At 29.5% G+C, this 16,414-nt stretch overlaps 1 protein-coding gene across 1 annotated transcript; it reads right to left on the bottom strand.

Moving 5' to 3' along the window:
• Positions 1–3,669: 3,669 nt before the first annotated feature.
• On the bottom strand, positions 3,670–6,323 carry LOC143078486 (uncharacterized). The gene is made up of 4 exons (XM_076253346.1): positions 6,189–6,323; positions 5,044–5,527; positions 4,691–4,739; positions 3,670–3,914 (listed from the first exon to the last, which is right to left on the bottom strand). The coding sequence occupies exons 1-4, from the start codon at positions 6,290–6,292 to the stop codon at positions 3,670–3,672; spliced, it is 882 nt and encodes a 293-aa protein (XP_076109461.1). The 5' UTR covers positions 6,293–6,323.
• Positions 6,324–16,414: the final 10,091 nt, after the last annotated feature.

The raw sequence follows: 16,414 nt of genomic DNA, 5'->3' as shown, positions 1-16,414 counted from the left end.
TATTTTAATACTTCATAAAATATCTGATATGCATCTATAGAATTATACTGTTACTATGCTTTCAGTAGACAATAAAAAGAAATAAAAATATACACATTCGCATACAATTATGTTCTTCCAGATAATATCCAAATATTTCAAATCAGTCTGGGGTACTGTATTCAACCAGTCAATATGAATTCATTTGAATTATTTTCGTATGCTTTCGACCATTCAACCAATGTGTTATGGCACCGCAATGATTCAGATATATCACATAACTTTAATAACGGACTTTCTGATGTCATGACAACTGAATCTAAAATTCTCCACATTTCTAACATTCTTATGGCTTGTCGAACCAGGCCATCTTCTGAAGAAATGATTCGACTGATATCATAGTTACTGATGTTTAGCTTTTCTGCAATAATTTTCCAATCTCTTGCAATGATATATGCCATTTTTTCTATTTTTTCATTTGTAAAATATCCTGTAAATATAAAGATATTAAGGAGATTTTTCAAATTCAAATTCAACCGACATCGGGTCTAGAATATTTGACAAAGTGATAGAATGTTTAACATGATTTGATTTCAAAGCGTGAAAAAACATTAATTCATTTCAAATATCATAAACAGGTTGGCTTGCCTACCTGGTATGTTTAAAATCCTCTTATGGAAAATTGGTTTATTGGAAGAGTGAAATCTAAATTAAACTATGTCTTTTGAGTCATATTAACTATCAATGCATTATATTTTCGTCTAAAATAGAATTTGAAATATTAATGATAACCGGGGTTTCTATATATAGATATCGTAAAATATCACCCGCGAGCCAAGCTACAAACCTTGGTGTGAATTCAGCGACCGTGCAAAATAGCTTTACATTGTATTGAGCGGTTGATGTTTGCAATCTCTATACATTGAAAACCCTATGATCTCTTTGTCGTTTTATTGCTGCTCTTTTCCCCGAACTTAATATATGTCAAAATTAAAGGTGCTTCATTCATATTATTTGAACTCTGTGAACCTGCACCTTTTAATTAAATTAATTGACTAAGTTAAAGATATAAAAAATTAAATTCTATCGTATTTGCGGATAATTCGGCCCTTTCCATCATGTTTCTTAAACTAATGTGTCTTTGAAAAGATTCTTTGGCGGATATTTACAAAAATGTTGTGTTATTCTATTGGGAAATGCTAAAAAAATTGACTTTTTCGAATAGGAAGGTTGAAATTATAATGATTTCAAAAGAATTTGACCGAAAGCTTTAGACAGCAGTTATTTTAAAAGTTATTTTACTTTAAAATATAACAAAAAAGGTGTTTCGATTTGTGCGGACAAATCATGAACAATATTGCCTTGTATCTTTATTTTTGTTTTGAAACTTGCTTGTGTACGACATTTCGTTATAGATATAACAGTTAATGTGTTTTAGATAAATCAATTACTGTAAATTCAGAAATTATTGCATGTTTTTTATTAATGCAAAAAATGCGACAGAGTTGTAATCGCAATAATTTAAACTCACATTTTTAAATTAGAAAAATAATTCCTTCATGTCATGCTCTATGATCATTTTAACATGGGTAGGCATTGGCATTATATTTGTCGATATTTTACACTGAGCGTTAGCGAGGTGAAAAAATGTGGTCAAATATAATGCCTACCCATGTTAAAAGGAGCATAGAAAATGACATGAAGTAATCATTTCGATTTTAACATGACAAATACAATATATTTATAGGTCGAAGCGTACGAAAATACCGTAAGAATGTATGGCTGTTCCCGTTTCTCCCCGAGGAGTCAGTATATTACCGTGATTTCATAATTGATAAGTTTAAAAACTACGAGCAGGGTAAATATATGTTGTTTGATAAAAATATATGATGAAAGTTCATGTTAGCCGCTTAATTGTAAATATTTAAAAGGATAACGATGGAAATAACGTTAATTTAAAAAGTCCGTGCGCATGTGTCAAACATATTTTTTGTGCTTATTAGAACACGGCTTTGTTAACAAAGTGTAATAAGGACGTCATTTTAGAATACTTTATATGAATAGAACATGCTTTTTCTTTAAATCGCATATAATTTTAAAGTGACAAAATCGCAATAATAAATTTACGCAACAATTTCCCAATTTACAGTATACAACGATTCTACATCATTTACCCTTCCGATTGTCAAACTAAAAAGGCAGAAAGTTGTCACAGTAGATATTGTTCATGTTTACACGGACAGAACCCTGATAGTACACATATATATGCAGACACATCGTTGATATATAATCTCATTATAATGACTGCCGTCATAATACTTAGTAAACTGGTCTATATGCAAATGAGCAAAGTACCCCAAAGTGTGTCATATGTCTTGTTACGCTTAAAGAAATAAAGTTTGATTATATCTTCTCATATGTTTTGCTGTCTTAGATTATGTTTGCTCACGTCTTAACTGTGGTACGAGAATTTCGGAGAAACTGATCAGGGTGATAAAGGCGAAGGGAAGTACGATAAATATCAGGTAAAAGTCTGTCAGTAAAGTGGTTAAATAGAATGACAAACGGCTCACCAAAAGGTAGTAAATATGACATGATGAATTGGTTAGCCTTCTTTCGTGTATCTTCCTCGGACTGTGCCTCTAGCATTTTTTCAATCTAAAATATACCATTTGTGTCACATTTAATCTCTCTTAAACGTTAGTGGACAATGTATATGCCTTGCTTTAATTTTGTAAAAATAGAGATTTCAGTGCTTGGCGACAGACAGTCTTCTTATCTTAAAATTATCTTAAGCATTTGAAAAATAACATAAAGGAACGTTTTTTTCTGAATTGAGTTCTATAAAAATGTTTCATTTTTCAACCCTGCATGTTGACCACCATTCATGTGAAATTTGTTTAGAAGAAATAATCCACAGTGCTTTTCAACACAAAAATGATAGCATACGCTATGAATGTGTTACTTTCAGATACCACATGTCATGTTTTGTTAGTTGTGCACCAAAAGGTAAAACGAGGTTTTAAAAAAAAAACTTCTCGTCCTTTTTTTCAGGAAAAGGTCATTGGAAGGTTCCAAGACCATGTTGATAAACATTCCGTATCAACTTCACAAACAATACTCAATGGTCTTGAATTATGAATTCTGGGTAATGATTTTGTGTATCTTCTTAATACGGCGTTGTTATGTATAGGATTCTTTTACTTCTCTTTTTTTCAATGTTGTATTACTTTTTGTGTTTAGTCTGTTGTTTGTGATATCCATTTGACGTTTTTATACATCGTGCATTGCGTTATTGTTCTAGTGTTAAATTTTGTATTATTGTCTTTCATTGTTGCTAAAGCGTCTTGTTTTATATTTGTTTTTTAATACCGGTTAAGATTGTAAAACAAAGTTGACTGCTCCATCCTTATGTTTTACAATTTACCTCTTATGTCTGTATGTTTTGTTCATACATCATTGTCAATAAAATATATAAATAAAATCAGGTTTAATCTACCATTTTCAACATACTATGCAAAGCCAGGAATATGCAATTGTTATCCATTCGCTTCATGGTCTGTTTATTTATTTTGTATAAATATCAAATACTAGTACCTCGAATGCATTTTTTTAATGAGTTAAGATACCAACAAAGCAAATCGGTCGATCTAATTGTGAAGTTGACCACTTCATAATGGTTCTTAAATATTATCTGTAATATTTCTTTACCTTATTTGTGTTTGGATAGGAATAATGTGAAGACCATCGTAAGATAAATGCTTCACATCTGTCCCTTTCTGAATCATTTGATTGGTATTCGTCTATATCTCTGATAATTTGTCTGTATGTTGGCATTTCTTGTTGAACTAAGTTTCCAGCATATGTCACCCATCTTGTGGAATATGAATTGTCAGACGTCTGTTGCCAGGCGATATGCTTTGCCAAAAGTCTAACTGTTGAATAGAAAACCATCTTTTACTTATTATGGAGATACAGATATCTGTACCAGTACATAAAAAATTGAACTTCGAGGTAGATTATGTACATACGTTGGTTTGATAGTATATGTCTATTTTAATATATAGTGTATATTGTCTTGGTGCTTGTATATTTTTGGGGTTAATTTTGTTTTCCAACACTTTCCAATCATTTTCACTGAACTAGTACACATTGTTTTTGAGGGCCAACCGAAGCCCAACCCCGGGTGAATGAGTTTCGCGCTGTCTTGAATGTCCTTTGATGGCCTTTAATCTATTCCCTGCCCTTTGGTTAGATTCATGTCTCAATGGCCCATTTCAATTCTCAATTGTAGATGTATTTTAAATTTCTAACATATGAAAGAAAGATTTTTTTAAAACCAGTTTGAGAAGAACACGAGGATGGCTTACATTTAATCTGTTTAATCTAAAATATCTAAATATTTATAAAAGCAATATTGATATAATAATCGTCTATGGTTTTGACAACCTTGGAACATACATGTACATTCAAAACAACAAAATAACCCTTTTGTACTGACAGTAACCGTTATAGAGTTGTAAACTAGTAAAAAATATTAGAAATAAAATTACTTATTTGTGCCAGATGCGCGTTTCGTTACCAAAAAACCTTTCAGCGACGCTCGAATTTGTTTTTAAAAAAGGCCACAAAATGTACGAAGCAGTCGTAAAAACATTCTTTATGAAAACAATCAAGGTTTAAATGAACTACTATTCCCCTAAATCATTACCTGGATCAACACTTGTATGCACAAAGTCTTCAATATTTTCTTCCAATTCCTACAAATAGATTTGAAATGTATGTGTTATACTAAAAAGATATGAACAGTTTTGTCTGACAAATGATTTATCAATTTTAAATTTCACCGACTTGATATATCAATATTTTCTTCCAATTCCTAAAAATAGATTTGAAATGTATGTGTTATACAAAAAAGATATGAACAGTTTTGTCTGACAAATGATTTATCAATTTTAAATTTCACCGACTTGATATATCATTTTCAACTTATTTTAGAAAAAATATCAAGCAAACTAGCTATTTCAAACCAGGACTCTCTGTCATAACATATTTAAGGTTTACCTTTGGAAAATGTATGCGCATGGTTCCTTTCCTTTCTTTATCAAATCTTCCAGTTGTTACTTTATATACTAGTTGTCCGTGATGCGTTGCATCACCACGCTGGTCGTTTATATCAACTATGTCAATTCGACCAGAAAATTTCATTGGTTCTATATTTGCAAAATATTTTATCTTCAGAGGAAAAAGTTTATACTTTGTCATTTGTATATTGTGCTCAAAACGAATTTCGATTTCTTCTCCGTCAATCAACCCAAACTCCTCACTTGCTGGTGGCCCTTGAGTATAACCTCTAATGTCTAACTCAGATAGTCTTTGTTCCGCTTCACATGATTTTGTACAGTGAATTATCACATCATGAAGATCCTCCTCATTTTGACGACAAATAATTTGTACTTTTGTAAAATATGTAAGCTCATCTAATACATTAGCAGCATTTTCCAACTCTCTACTTGATAACTCCTCAGATGAGGTAAAGCTAATTATTCTAAGACATACAGAAAAGTTTCGAATATATTAGATCATATAATACATGCTATGTTTTTAATCTATTACTTTACTCGTTATACGCTTACATAAACATGGCATTCATACTCTTCTGATTGTTATATTTCTTTCATGAATATAACAAACAATGTATGTCATTGTTTAACCTAATGTTGTCTTATCATTATTTTTATTAATGTTACAAGTACACATAATAAAAACATTTAAAAAATAGTGGGGCATCAAAACTTGGATTGCTTAAGCTGTAATTGGCAAAACTTACAGGAATAAACTTTTGAAATTCAATATGTTTGTTGTCCATTCGTTTAATGTGTTTGCGCTTTTGATTTTGCCATTCGATTAGGAACTTTCCGTTTTGAATTTTCCTCGGAGTTCAGTATCTTGAGATTTTACCTTTTGTTTTGGATTCACTAAAAGCATCCTCTTTTACGCAATAATGCTATCGCGATCTCTACTTCTGAAGATATTCAGCATTTAAATGTTTTGTGAAAAGTTCAATCATAAACATAACTTTAAAAAGCGTAAACAATAAGACCTCTTGTGTACCGTTGGGTTTAAGTCAATACATAGTAAACATACCAAATATTACTGCAATACATAACACAAAAGTATTGAGGTGAATAAAAGAAAATTAAACATACTTATATACACAATGGCCTTTCTCTAATGTAATCACACGAGACTTTGGATTCATTGGCTTTTGCTCGTGAAGTACAGGCTTCCATTCTTTGTCGTCCGATTTCATAATAATGTATAGCTTACCATTATAAAACTGATGATCTGAAGAAAAAAAACGTAACTTTTTTAATTAGAATTCAAAATTTGAATCTGTCTTGGTCTATATTTTTTTAATTTAATTTCCCGGATTTGCGTACGGAAATTTGAGTCAGAGACTTTTGGTGATTAGTTTATCTAAATCTATGAAAATCTATTAACGCATATTAACTTTTTGTACTCATTGGTTTACGTTTGTTTTTTGCTCTGAATCCGTTGAAATATGTGTGATTGCCATGTCCATGAAATTATTCCTATCGACTCCTGTGACTCAGTTGAAGCTGAATATTTTGTCCCAATGCACACTTTTCAATTGATTTCATTTCGAAACATACCTTGCATGGCTAAAATAAGTTTCTTTTGCTGAGGTTTGTGATTGTGCTAAGACGATATCAGTCTTTACTCTATTTAAAACTTCAATTATATGTTGCTGGTTGGTTTTTTCAAGTTGTTGAATAAAACTGTCAAAATCGGTATCATTACAATTAATCAAATTATATAAAACCATTCTATTCTTGTCTCTCCTGGTTCGTAATACCTGTAGAATAAGAAGTGAGAATAAACTGATATAATTGCTTGTAAAGTGTTAGTTTCTGTCAGATTCATATTCACCGATTGGACTTAAATTCTGATATTTGTTTTTAACATACTACAAAGTATATCCAAATTACAAAAAAAAAAAAAAAAAAATTAACGAAACATGGACTCGATACTTTGTATCACATTTCGTGTGCATTTTTGTCTAGACGTTATATATTAACACTCGAAATGACATCCGAATACTGCCGACGGTGATATAAACGCGATAAAAACAATAATATGTTCACTAATAGAAACAACCACGAGTATTTCGATTTGTATAGGTATGTTTGATTTTATATTGTAGGTATAAAACTATATCTATCATTGTTCTAATTGTATAAGAATGATGTTTTGCCTGATCGAATGAGTCAAACAAATGATTCATCCTTGTTTTACTTTCATTGTTGACATACTTTTCATTTTGATAACTGAATACACGAGTAACCAGTCACTAACTTTGGGGTTAAAATTAAGGTCAAATGAATACGGATTCGATGAGTTGGAATTATTCAATTGCAAGTTAAAAATTCATCATCGATGTTTCTTAGCTTATTTTTTACCAATTTGAACCCCATTGGCTAATTATTATTTCACTATTTTACTGTCATTAATGATTGAACAAACAATAATTAATAATATTTTTTATTTATCTCATAGGTAATATCCCTTTGATTAGTATAATATATTTCTAACATAAAACATTATATATTTATGTTCATTAGTTGTTTTATAAAAAAGTTGAAAAAAAATCATCGAATTTAAAACAAAGAAGGTTAATATAGTGCAGACAATAAATAATGAATCATGCTGTAAAATTTAACTAAGACTTAGATTCAAAGCGCAACGTACTTTAAAGAACCTTTTAAATTTACCTGATGATCTTTCGGTGCATCTTCACATGCTGTTTGAATATTGTCGGCCATTATGGGTTTCATATTATTTATTATCCACCTACTGCATCTATGTAATGTTTCTTGATTTGTTGTTAATATGGTCACGCCTTCCTTTTCCACTGTTTAAAACACAAACATATTTTTTTTTATTAAATAACAATTTATCAAAGTCAATTATAATTTTGACATTATGAGTTACAAAGTGTGCTCTTGGCCTAATACAATAGATATGGGGTCAGTAAATTCAATAGAAGTGAAAAAAGGCAAAAAAATACAATTTACTTGGAGGAGGAAAAATAACATCAATGAAGCATCAAGAATTGATTTCTTTTTAACCTGTCCTGAAATACGAACTCAAATAGAATCAACAGACATAAGACCAGCCATTATAACCCATACAGATCATCAAGCAATATCTCTTATGATAAGTTGTAGATCACAACAAAAAGGAAAAGGATATTTTAAAATAAATAATAGTGTATTAGAAAATAATGAGTATCAAAACATAATTAAGAAACTTATAAAACAGTATGAATGTAAAGTTTTACTTACCAATGACATTGGGCTTCAATGGGATCTCTTTAAAACAGAGGTGCGAGACTATACTATAGCATTCTGTAAAAGGAAAGCACAAAACAATGTAAAAGAAATAAACATTTTAGAAAATAAACTTAAAAAATTAAATGAATGTATAAACTTGAAGTGCCAAGAAGATGTTATTGCCTATTTCAACAACGAAATCAATAAATTAGAAAATAAACTTAGTAATTTATATGAAGCGAAAACTAAAGAGGCACAAATTAGATCCAGAATTAAGTGGGTGAAAGAAGGGGGAAAAATACAAAATTCTTTTTATGATTAGAAAAATCTAGGCAAACAAAAAAAAACAATAACAGCCCTTAAAGATAAAAATGGGGAGATAAACAGAGATCCTACAAAAATATTGCAACTTGAAAGAGAATTTTATCAAGATATATACAAAAGTACAAACCCTAACATAATTTATATTAAAGATTACACTTTGGATACAGAAATTGATCATAAATTAACCAATAAAGAAAGTGAAAGTATGGAAGGTCTATTAAGTATCCAGGAATGCACAGAATCTTTATTTAAAATGAAACTCAAAAAAGCCCCAGGCATTGATGGTTTAAGTGTAGAGTTTTACAAGATATTTTGGGAAGATCTGAAAGAATTTGCTGTTAATACATTCAATTTTTCATATGAAAAAGGGGAGTTAACTAATTTACAAAAAATAGGAGTTATTTCCCTTTAACATAAAAAAAATGACCCACTATCTTTAGATAACTATAGGCCAATAACATTATTAAATGTAGATACAAAGATTGTAGCTCAGTCATTAGCACAAAGAATTAGTAAAACATTACCACAAATTATTCATGGGGATCAAAATGGGTATGTAAAAAATAGATATATTGGATATAACATTAGACAAATTCAAGATATCATTGATTTTGCAGAAAAATTCAACATAGAGGGAGCTCTTTTTTTCTTAGATTTATCAAAAGCTTTTGATTCTTTAGAGTGGGATTTCATGTTTTTAGCTTTAAAAAAATTTGGATTCAAAAGTTCAATGTTGAAATGGATATATACTGATATTAAAAGCTCAGTTATAAACAATGGTTGGATTTCAAAACCTATAAGCATTTTTCGTGGGATTAGGCAAGGGTGCCCATGCAGTGTAATTATTTTTGTAATTGCTGTTGAAATTTTAGCATGTAGGATCAGACAAGATCATGACCTCAAAGGCTTTGAAATTAAACTTGATGGCAAAACTCACACATTAAAAATTAGTCAACTAGCAGATGATACCACTCGTTTTCTTAGAACAAAACAAGACATTTCAAAAGCACTTAATATGATTGAAACATTTGGAACATTGTCAGGTTTGAAATTAAACAGAGCTAAAACTGAGGGTGTTTGGCTTGGAAAGCAAAAAAACTGCAAAGATAAACATGAAAATATTAACTGGACAAATATACCCGTAAAGAGCCTAGGTATATATTTTGGTCATAATAAAAAAGAGTGTTAAAGATTAAATGCTGAAAAACTTTTAGAAAAATCAGCAAAAATTATTCTTAATTGGAAAAAGAGAAACTTAACCATGATAGGGAGGATAACAGTTACTAAATCATTAATTATTCCTAATATTACATTTTTAGCATCTGTCTCAACCATAGATAAAGTGTATTTAAACCAGTTTAAAAAAATGATATATGAATTTTTATGGAATAACAAAACAGAAAAGGTTAAACGCTCCGTACTAAGTTACGACAAATTAAACGGGGGATTAAAAATTATTAATCTAGAGAAATACATAGAAACAATAAAAATAGGTTGGATTAAAAGATTAAATGCAGAGCAATTCTTAAACTGGACGGTAATACCAAAATTTTATTTAAACAAACTTGGAAACAATCTTCTTATATTGCAAATGAATCTGGATAGTATAAATTCAATACCAGATATAAAAAAAAAACTACCAGAATTTTAACTTGATATAATCAAAGTTTGGATCAAGAACAAAAATAATAATGATAAATACCCAAAAAACTACAGACTAATTCGCCAACAAGTTATTTGGGGAAATCAGTGGATACAATTTCAAGGAAAAACATTATTATTCCAAAACTGGAAAGATAGCAACATAATATACATATAAATGATATCATAGATGAATCTGGAAATATAACAGAAAGATTTATTAGACAAAAGCTTAATAAAAAGACAACCTGGATTACTGAATTTTTAAAATTAAAAAGAGCTATACCAAAAGAATGGGTTAAAATATTAGCTGAAAAATGTTCAAGAACAACTAATGTACTAACAGATAATGTTGTGTATACGTATGACAAAGACAACTTTAAACAAAATATAAATAAATTAGAAACAAGTAAAATTTACAAAATACTATTAGAACAAGATAAAGAAATACCAATTGGCTTTTACAAATGGACAAAAAAATGATGGAAGAGACTACTAAATTTTGAAAACATAGAAAATAAAGCTCAAAACATACTAAAATTTGTTCATAATTATTTGAAAGAAAATAAATTAAAAATGTTCAGATGGAAACTATTACATTTTATTCTTCCAAACAAAGTTTCATTAAAACAATGGAAAATATGCCAAAACTCAGACTGTAATCACTGTAATATTACAGAAGATTATGAACACTTTTTTATTACATGCCACTTTCTTGATAAATTTTGGAAAGACATATTTAATCTGTTAGAAAAAGTTAAACATGGAAAACACATTTTAACACTAACAAATTTGATTTGGGGTTACAAAAAAAATGATATAGAATATTATGATATTAATTTTTTTCTTAGTTATTACATTTTCAATTCACAAAATACACTATTTGTCAGAGTTTAGAACCAAGAAGATAAATGTATTTTCTGTTTTTAAAACTGAGCTTAGAAATAGGCTCGTTCTACAAAACAAATTTTTTAACCATGAAAGAAAAGGAATATTAGGAAAATTATTTAAGTGTATTTGAATTGTTTGAACTGATAACATGGTTGGTAATGTTATCATTGTGTATTAATTAATTTATTATCTAATTTTGTATTTATTTATGATGCTTGATGGACATTAATTACACTATTTATATTATAATCTGGTACGAGGCATAATACATTACAAAAAAAACAACAAAAAAACAGCATAGTTGTTCTTTGATTACCGTACGACTATTATTCTTTCAAATTATAGCTGTCTTACCTGAATAAGGATGTAGGTCAAAGATAATTACAATCTTTTTCGATATTGATTGAAAAAAAACGTTATCCGGAAACACATGGAAACTGATAGAAGTCATCCCAAACTCGGATGAACTATGAAATTCCGAAAATAAGGCCAGATAATATAAATACTTTAATATAATTAGAATAGCATTATTTATCTATATTGATGTAATATTTATAATATTTTGTAAACGACTAACAATATGCAGTTTATCTACCTGAAGAATCCCTGAACTTCTGGTACTAATGACACAGGGACCTTCACTGAGATAGCTGTGTCAGTGGTGTAATTGTTAATAGCGAGCAATACTGTTGTTGAATAATAATAAAAAAAGAAATCTTTGTCTTGTTTATTTTATTATGAAAAATAGAACTGAAAAAAATATTTCATATTTTTACTGAATAGTTTACTGTTTTCATGAGGTAAGGTTTTCTTTGTTATAGTTTCATTGCAATACATGAATATATGCAAACAATTTAATTATATACCTTTGTGGTGTACATAATATAATGCTTTTATTTGCAAATTTATAATATTTATAACACTTTTTTCTGTTAAAGTTTTAGTTTTCTTTTTTTTTACTGCTTGCTATATGTACAATTATTCAGTCCACTATATAAGAGTCAAGTCAATAAATTATTTCATCCACTAGAATATTCCTGCAATTCTTGAACAAAACATTTTTTCAATCTGTTCTTCAAAGATCTTCCTCCATACATCTTTATTGGATGGGGCGATTCAAATCAGAAGACAAAGCAAGTTTATTTGGACAACAACATACTAATATTTTTTTCATTCTTTCCTCTTTTCAATTGATTATTACATTGGTGCATTTACATGATGAAGTTCTTGTGCATCTTTGATCTTGGTGATATGACTCCTTTTTGTTTATAATCATTATGTTGAAATTTCCTCTTTCTAATAAATGTAGGAAAAAACACGTTCCATTTCAAATAAATAAAAAAAGTTGCACTATGGAGAAAAATATCAACTTCAAAATTTCTGTTCAGTATTGATTTGTTGAATGATGACCATGAAAACTGAGATGTCTGACCTACAAATACACAAAACTTAAAAATTATCAGTGAAGAGAAATACAGCAATAAAATGGCTATTTGATCATGTTTATGAACATTTTAATAAACTTTCATTTAAATATTTATTGTTAGTACTCTTATTTCAGTGCTTTGTTTCTATGATTTACATATTACCGGTTGTTGTTTGGTTCCTTGTTGCAGTCTTTTGAGTTAAGCCCATTGCAACAAATGTTTACAATTTGTTCAAATGTTGTGCTGATGTTAAAACCACTGTCGGGTATAGGGTTTGCTCATTGTCAAAGGCTGTACAGTGAACTATTTTTGTTAATTTAAGGGGGCTCACGAGTCTAAATCAATTTTTTTTCTTAATATAAAATTTCACTATATTTTTCTATAAATGAACTTTATCTAATACTTAAAAGAAAAAGAAAATAATAAAAAACAAAATGGGGTCACCGTTCATTTACGCTCAGAATTCGCCTTTGAAAGAAGCATACATTTTTGTAAAGGTACCTTTTTTCTGTTAAACTAATAGGAGAAATAGAGGTTATATCGAAATGAAAAAAGAATTAATTACAGAAATGGCTTAAATTTTATAATAGTTAAGTTTGAGTACAGCTTAAGGTGGTACATAATACTACAGGGAGATAACTCTGTAAAGTCATCTAAACGTTTTAATTACGTTGTGTTGTAAAAGGAATATTAAGCTTCTCATTTATCAAAATTGGTGTTTGTCAAATTGCTATATAACCAGTGTAATTTTTCTGACAAAACGGTTGGTTCAAATTTTTTTAAATTTTTATCTTTTTGTCAAAGAGTCAAAGTAAATACTTTGTCAAAATTTTATGAAAATTAAACGAGCCAAATTAATTTTAGTGAAAGTGTTGGGGACCACCTTAATAAAAAATATAGGACACCGACATGACCAATAAGTTAAAAAAGATAATACAATTCTAATGCAGAAATATGGCATTTTTGCACCAAAGGGAGATAATTTGGAGCTTTTACAAAAACATATATTTTAAAAGTCATCTGGGGACAAAATAAATTGATTGTTTTGAATGATTTTTGTACCATATGATAAATTAACAACTTACAAAGTTATAAATAAAATTAGTTATGAAAAAAAATGTATACCCTCGAGCCTCCTTAAATGTCATTTGATCTCTATTGGAGAAAAGTCTTATTGGATATCAGACTGCTTCCTATTTTTAGTTTATAGTGGATTGGGAAACAAGTTTTGCAACTTAAATTAATCCCTTTCCACTTTGCGGATGCGAGTGCTGCCTTGTAGCGGCATTAGACTACTCTTTTTCGAAATCTACAAGGGTGTCTTTAACATGCAAGAGATATGGCTCTCTTTTAACACGGGTCAGCCATCTTCTGATTTTTATATCAACCCAGCAATATTATGCCTGTCTAATACCAGGAGCTTGTGCATAGTTCAGTGGTTGATGTTGGTTCATATGTCATTTTTGTTTTTCATAATTTTTTGTTTTTATAAATTAGTCTGGTATATATATTTGAAGTTGAATAGTTGCTTTGTTTCAAATTTTGTTAGTGTTGTCTTTTATAGATTACTATATTACGTATAGGGTTTTGGGTTTTCTCATTACTTACAGGTCATCATTGGCCTCTAATAAGTAAATACGATGCTTACATCCACTTAATTGTACTCTAATGGATAGTTTTCTCATTTATCATACCACATTTTATTTTAATAAATATTAAATCATTATTCAAGGGCAAAAACTTTAATAACAGTGGACTTACCATTTAGATTTGTTGACCTCTGTAAATCTATTGTTGTTGATAACTTCTTCTGTTTATAGTTTCCCTTTATCTTTCATGTTCTTGCCCTACACATAAAAGGGTAAACATTATCATTTAATGACAAAAATAACTACTATTACATAATTAGTAGGTAACTGAAAATTTTGCCTCATTTGTATATAACGTTGACTTGCTCATCATTCTTGCTGTTTAACATTATCATTATTCTATGAAAATGAGGTCACAGTAAAATTAACCTTCTTCTTATTTTTATATGACACCTTGCAGTCATTCCGTACAACAACAAGTAGACTTATGCTTATAATATCTGATAAAATGACAAAACCAAGAAAACTTAGCATTGGCCCAAGAACCATAAAATGTGGTCATGGTTATATGAACCTGCCAGACAGACATGCACATCTTACAATTGTTACATATCCACCAAATATAATCTACCTGTAACTTTAAGCATATGATAAACTGACAAAACAATGCAGTGTTTCATTGACCAATGAACATGATGAACCATTAAAATGAGGTCAAGGTCATATAAAATATGGCAGACAGACATGTGCATCCTACAATCATTTCATTCACTTAAGACGTTACGCACGATATTGCGTCCCAATTGGTAACGTCAAAATTTGACGTTTTACGTCGGTCATCGAGTATAATTTGTTCGTTTTGTTTGTAATCATTTTTGATCAATATGGATACTTCAAAGTCTTGAATATGTATGAAATATTTCCTACTGGTAGTTACTCAAGCAAAAATAAACAACACAAAATAGGTATTTGGTTGAGAAAATAGTGTCAATAGTATATTATATAATGCGTTGGTCACCCGTTTAAATTTAAAAAGAGAGGGAAGGGAGGAAGCAATTCATGTTGCTTAAATAACATAGTTTTTGTGTTTTGTGCTTTGATCTTTTATCTTTTTTTAAATGTTGTTGTTTTTTTGTGTTTTTTTTTTTGGGGGGGGGGGGGTGTGTGATGATAAGTGGAAGGATTTTAATGAAAAAGACTTCTATTGTTTACAACGGAGTAATTAAATCAAAAAGAGAATGATTGCGTGAAAAAAAATAATTATATTCATCTGATATATGTTTACAAGCTTTGTGTAATATCGAGGTGTAACTCCTCAGGTACAACAATTTTATTGCCTCCTTCAATTTCAGCACAAATGAACCGTATTGCAGATGAATAGCAAATCGCAGTTCTACGCTTCACAAGTTTGAAAATAAACGCTTGATCTTTTATCCTCTCGTAATATAGCCCTTTCACAACTTTAGAATCTTGGTTAAATGAACAACCCCAGTCATCTGAAATATTTTACCTATTTATTGACAAATTACCTTATGTTTTTTTTTTTTTATTTTAGATAATTATTCACTTTCTATTTGATTATAACTACTATTATATATTTTGGTTATTTTTTTTGTCCTCTAATCTTCACTGGGGTAAAGCTGATGACCGTAACTGCATTCACGGTCATCCCAAGATGTCGGATGAAAAATTAGGTCAGTTTCTGTATTGTCTGTTCAAGTGTTTCTATATCATTTTCTTTACAAATCATACATTGAAACGATGTAAATTTATAAAAGAATCACTCGGAAATCACTAATTACTTCTGAGAAATGTGCATGAAACGGGAAATTCGATTTGAAAAAATCGCCAAGATGACCGTAAATCACAATCGAAATGACCGTAACAGAATCAGCGATTCATAATAAGGCTGACCGTAACTGCTTTTAAGATGACCGTAATTTGTAAATGATGACCGTAACTTTTAAAGGATGACCCTCAATTCTAAGAAATATCCGTATTTATATAACTATCTTTTTGTATCAAATGATTAATCGTGTTGGTATACACATATTAATATGAGAGTTTTATCCTATAGGTAGAAGAAAATAAGACGTGCTTCAAATGCAAAGATTACCATATGTATCTTTTTTACAGTAGAGTGTTTAATTTTTAAAATGAATTTGCCAAAAGACATGCAAATGAACAGGAAGGGAAAACATGCTAC

This window comes from Mytilus galloprovincialis, chromosome 6, assembly GCF_965363235.1.
Source record: "Mytilus galloprovincialis chromosome 6, xbMytGall1.hap1.1, whole genome shotgun sequence".
NCBI classification, from domain to species: domain Eukaryota; kingdom Metazoa; phylum Mollusca; class Bivalvia; order Mytilida; family Mytilidae; genus Mytilus; species Mytilus galloprovincialis.
Note: the sequence above shows the minus strand (reverse complement) of the source record. Positions and strands in the feature narration are given on the sequence as shown.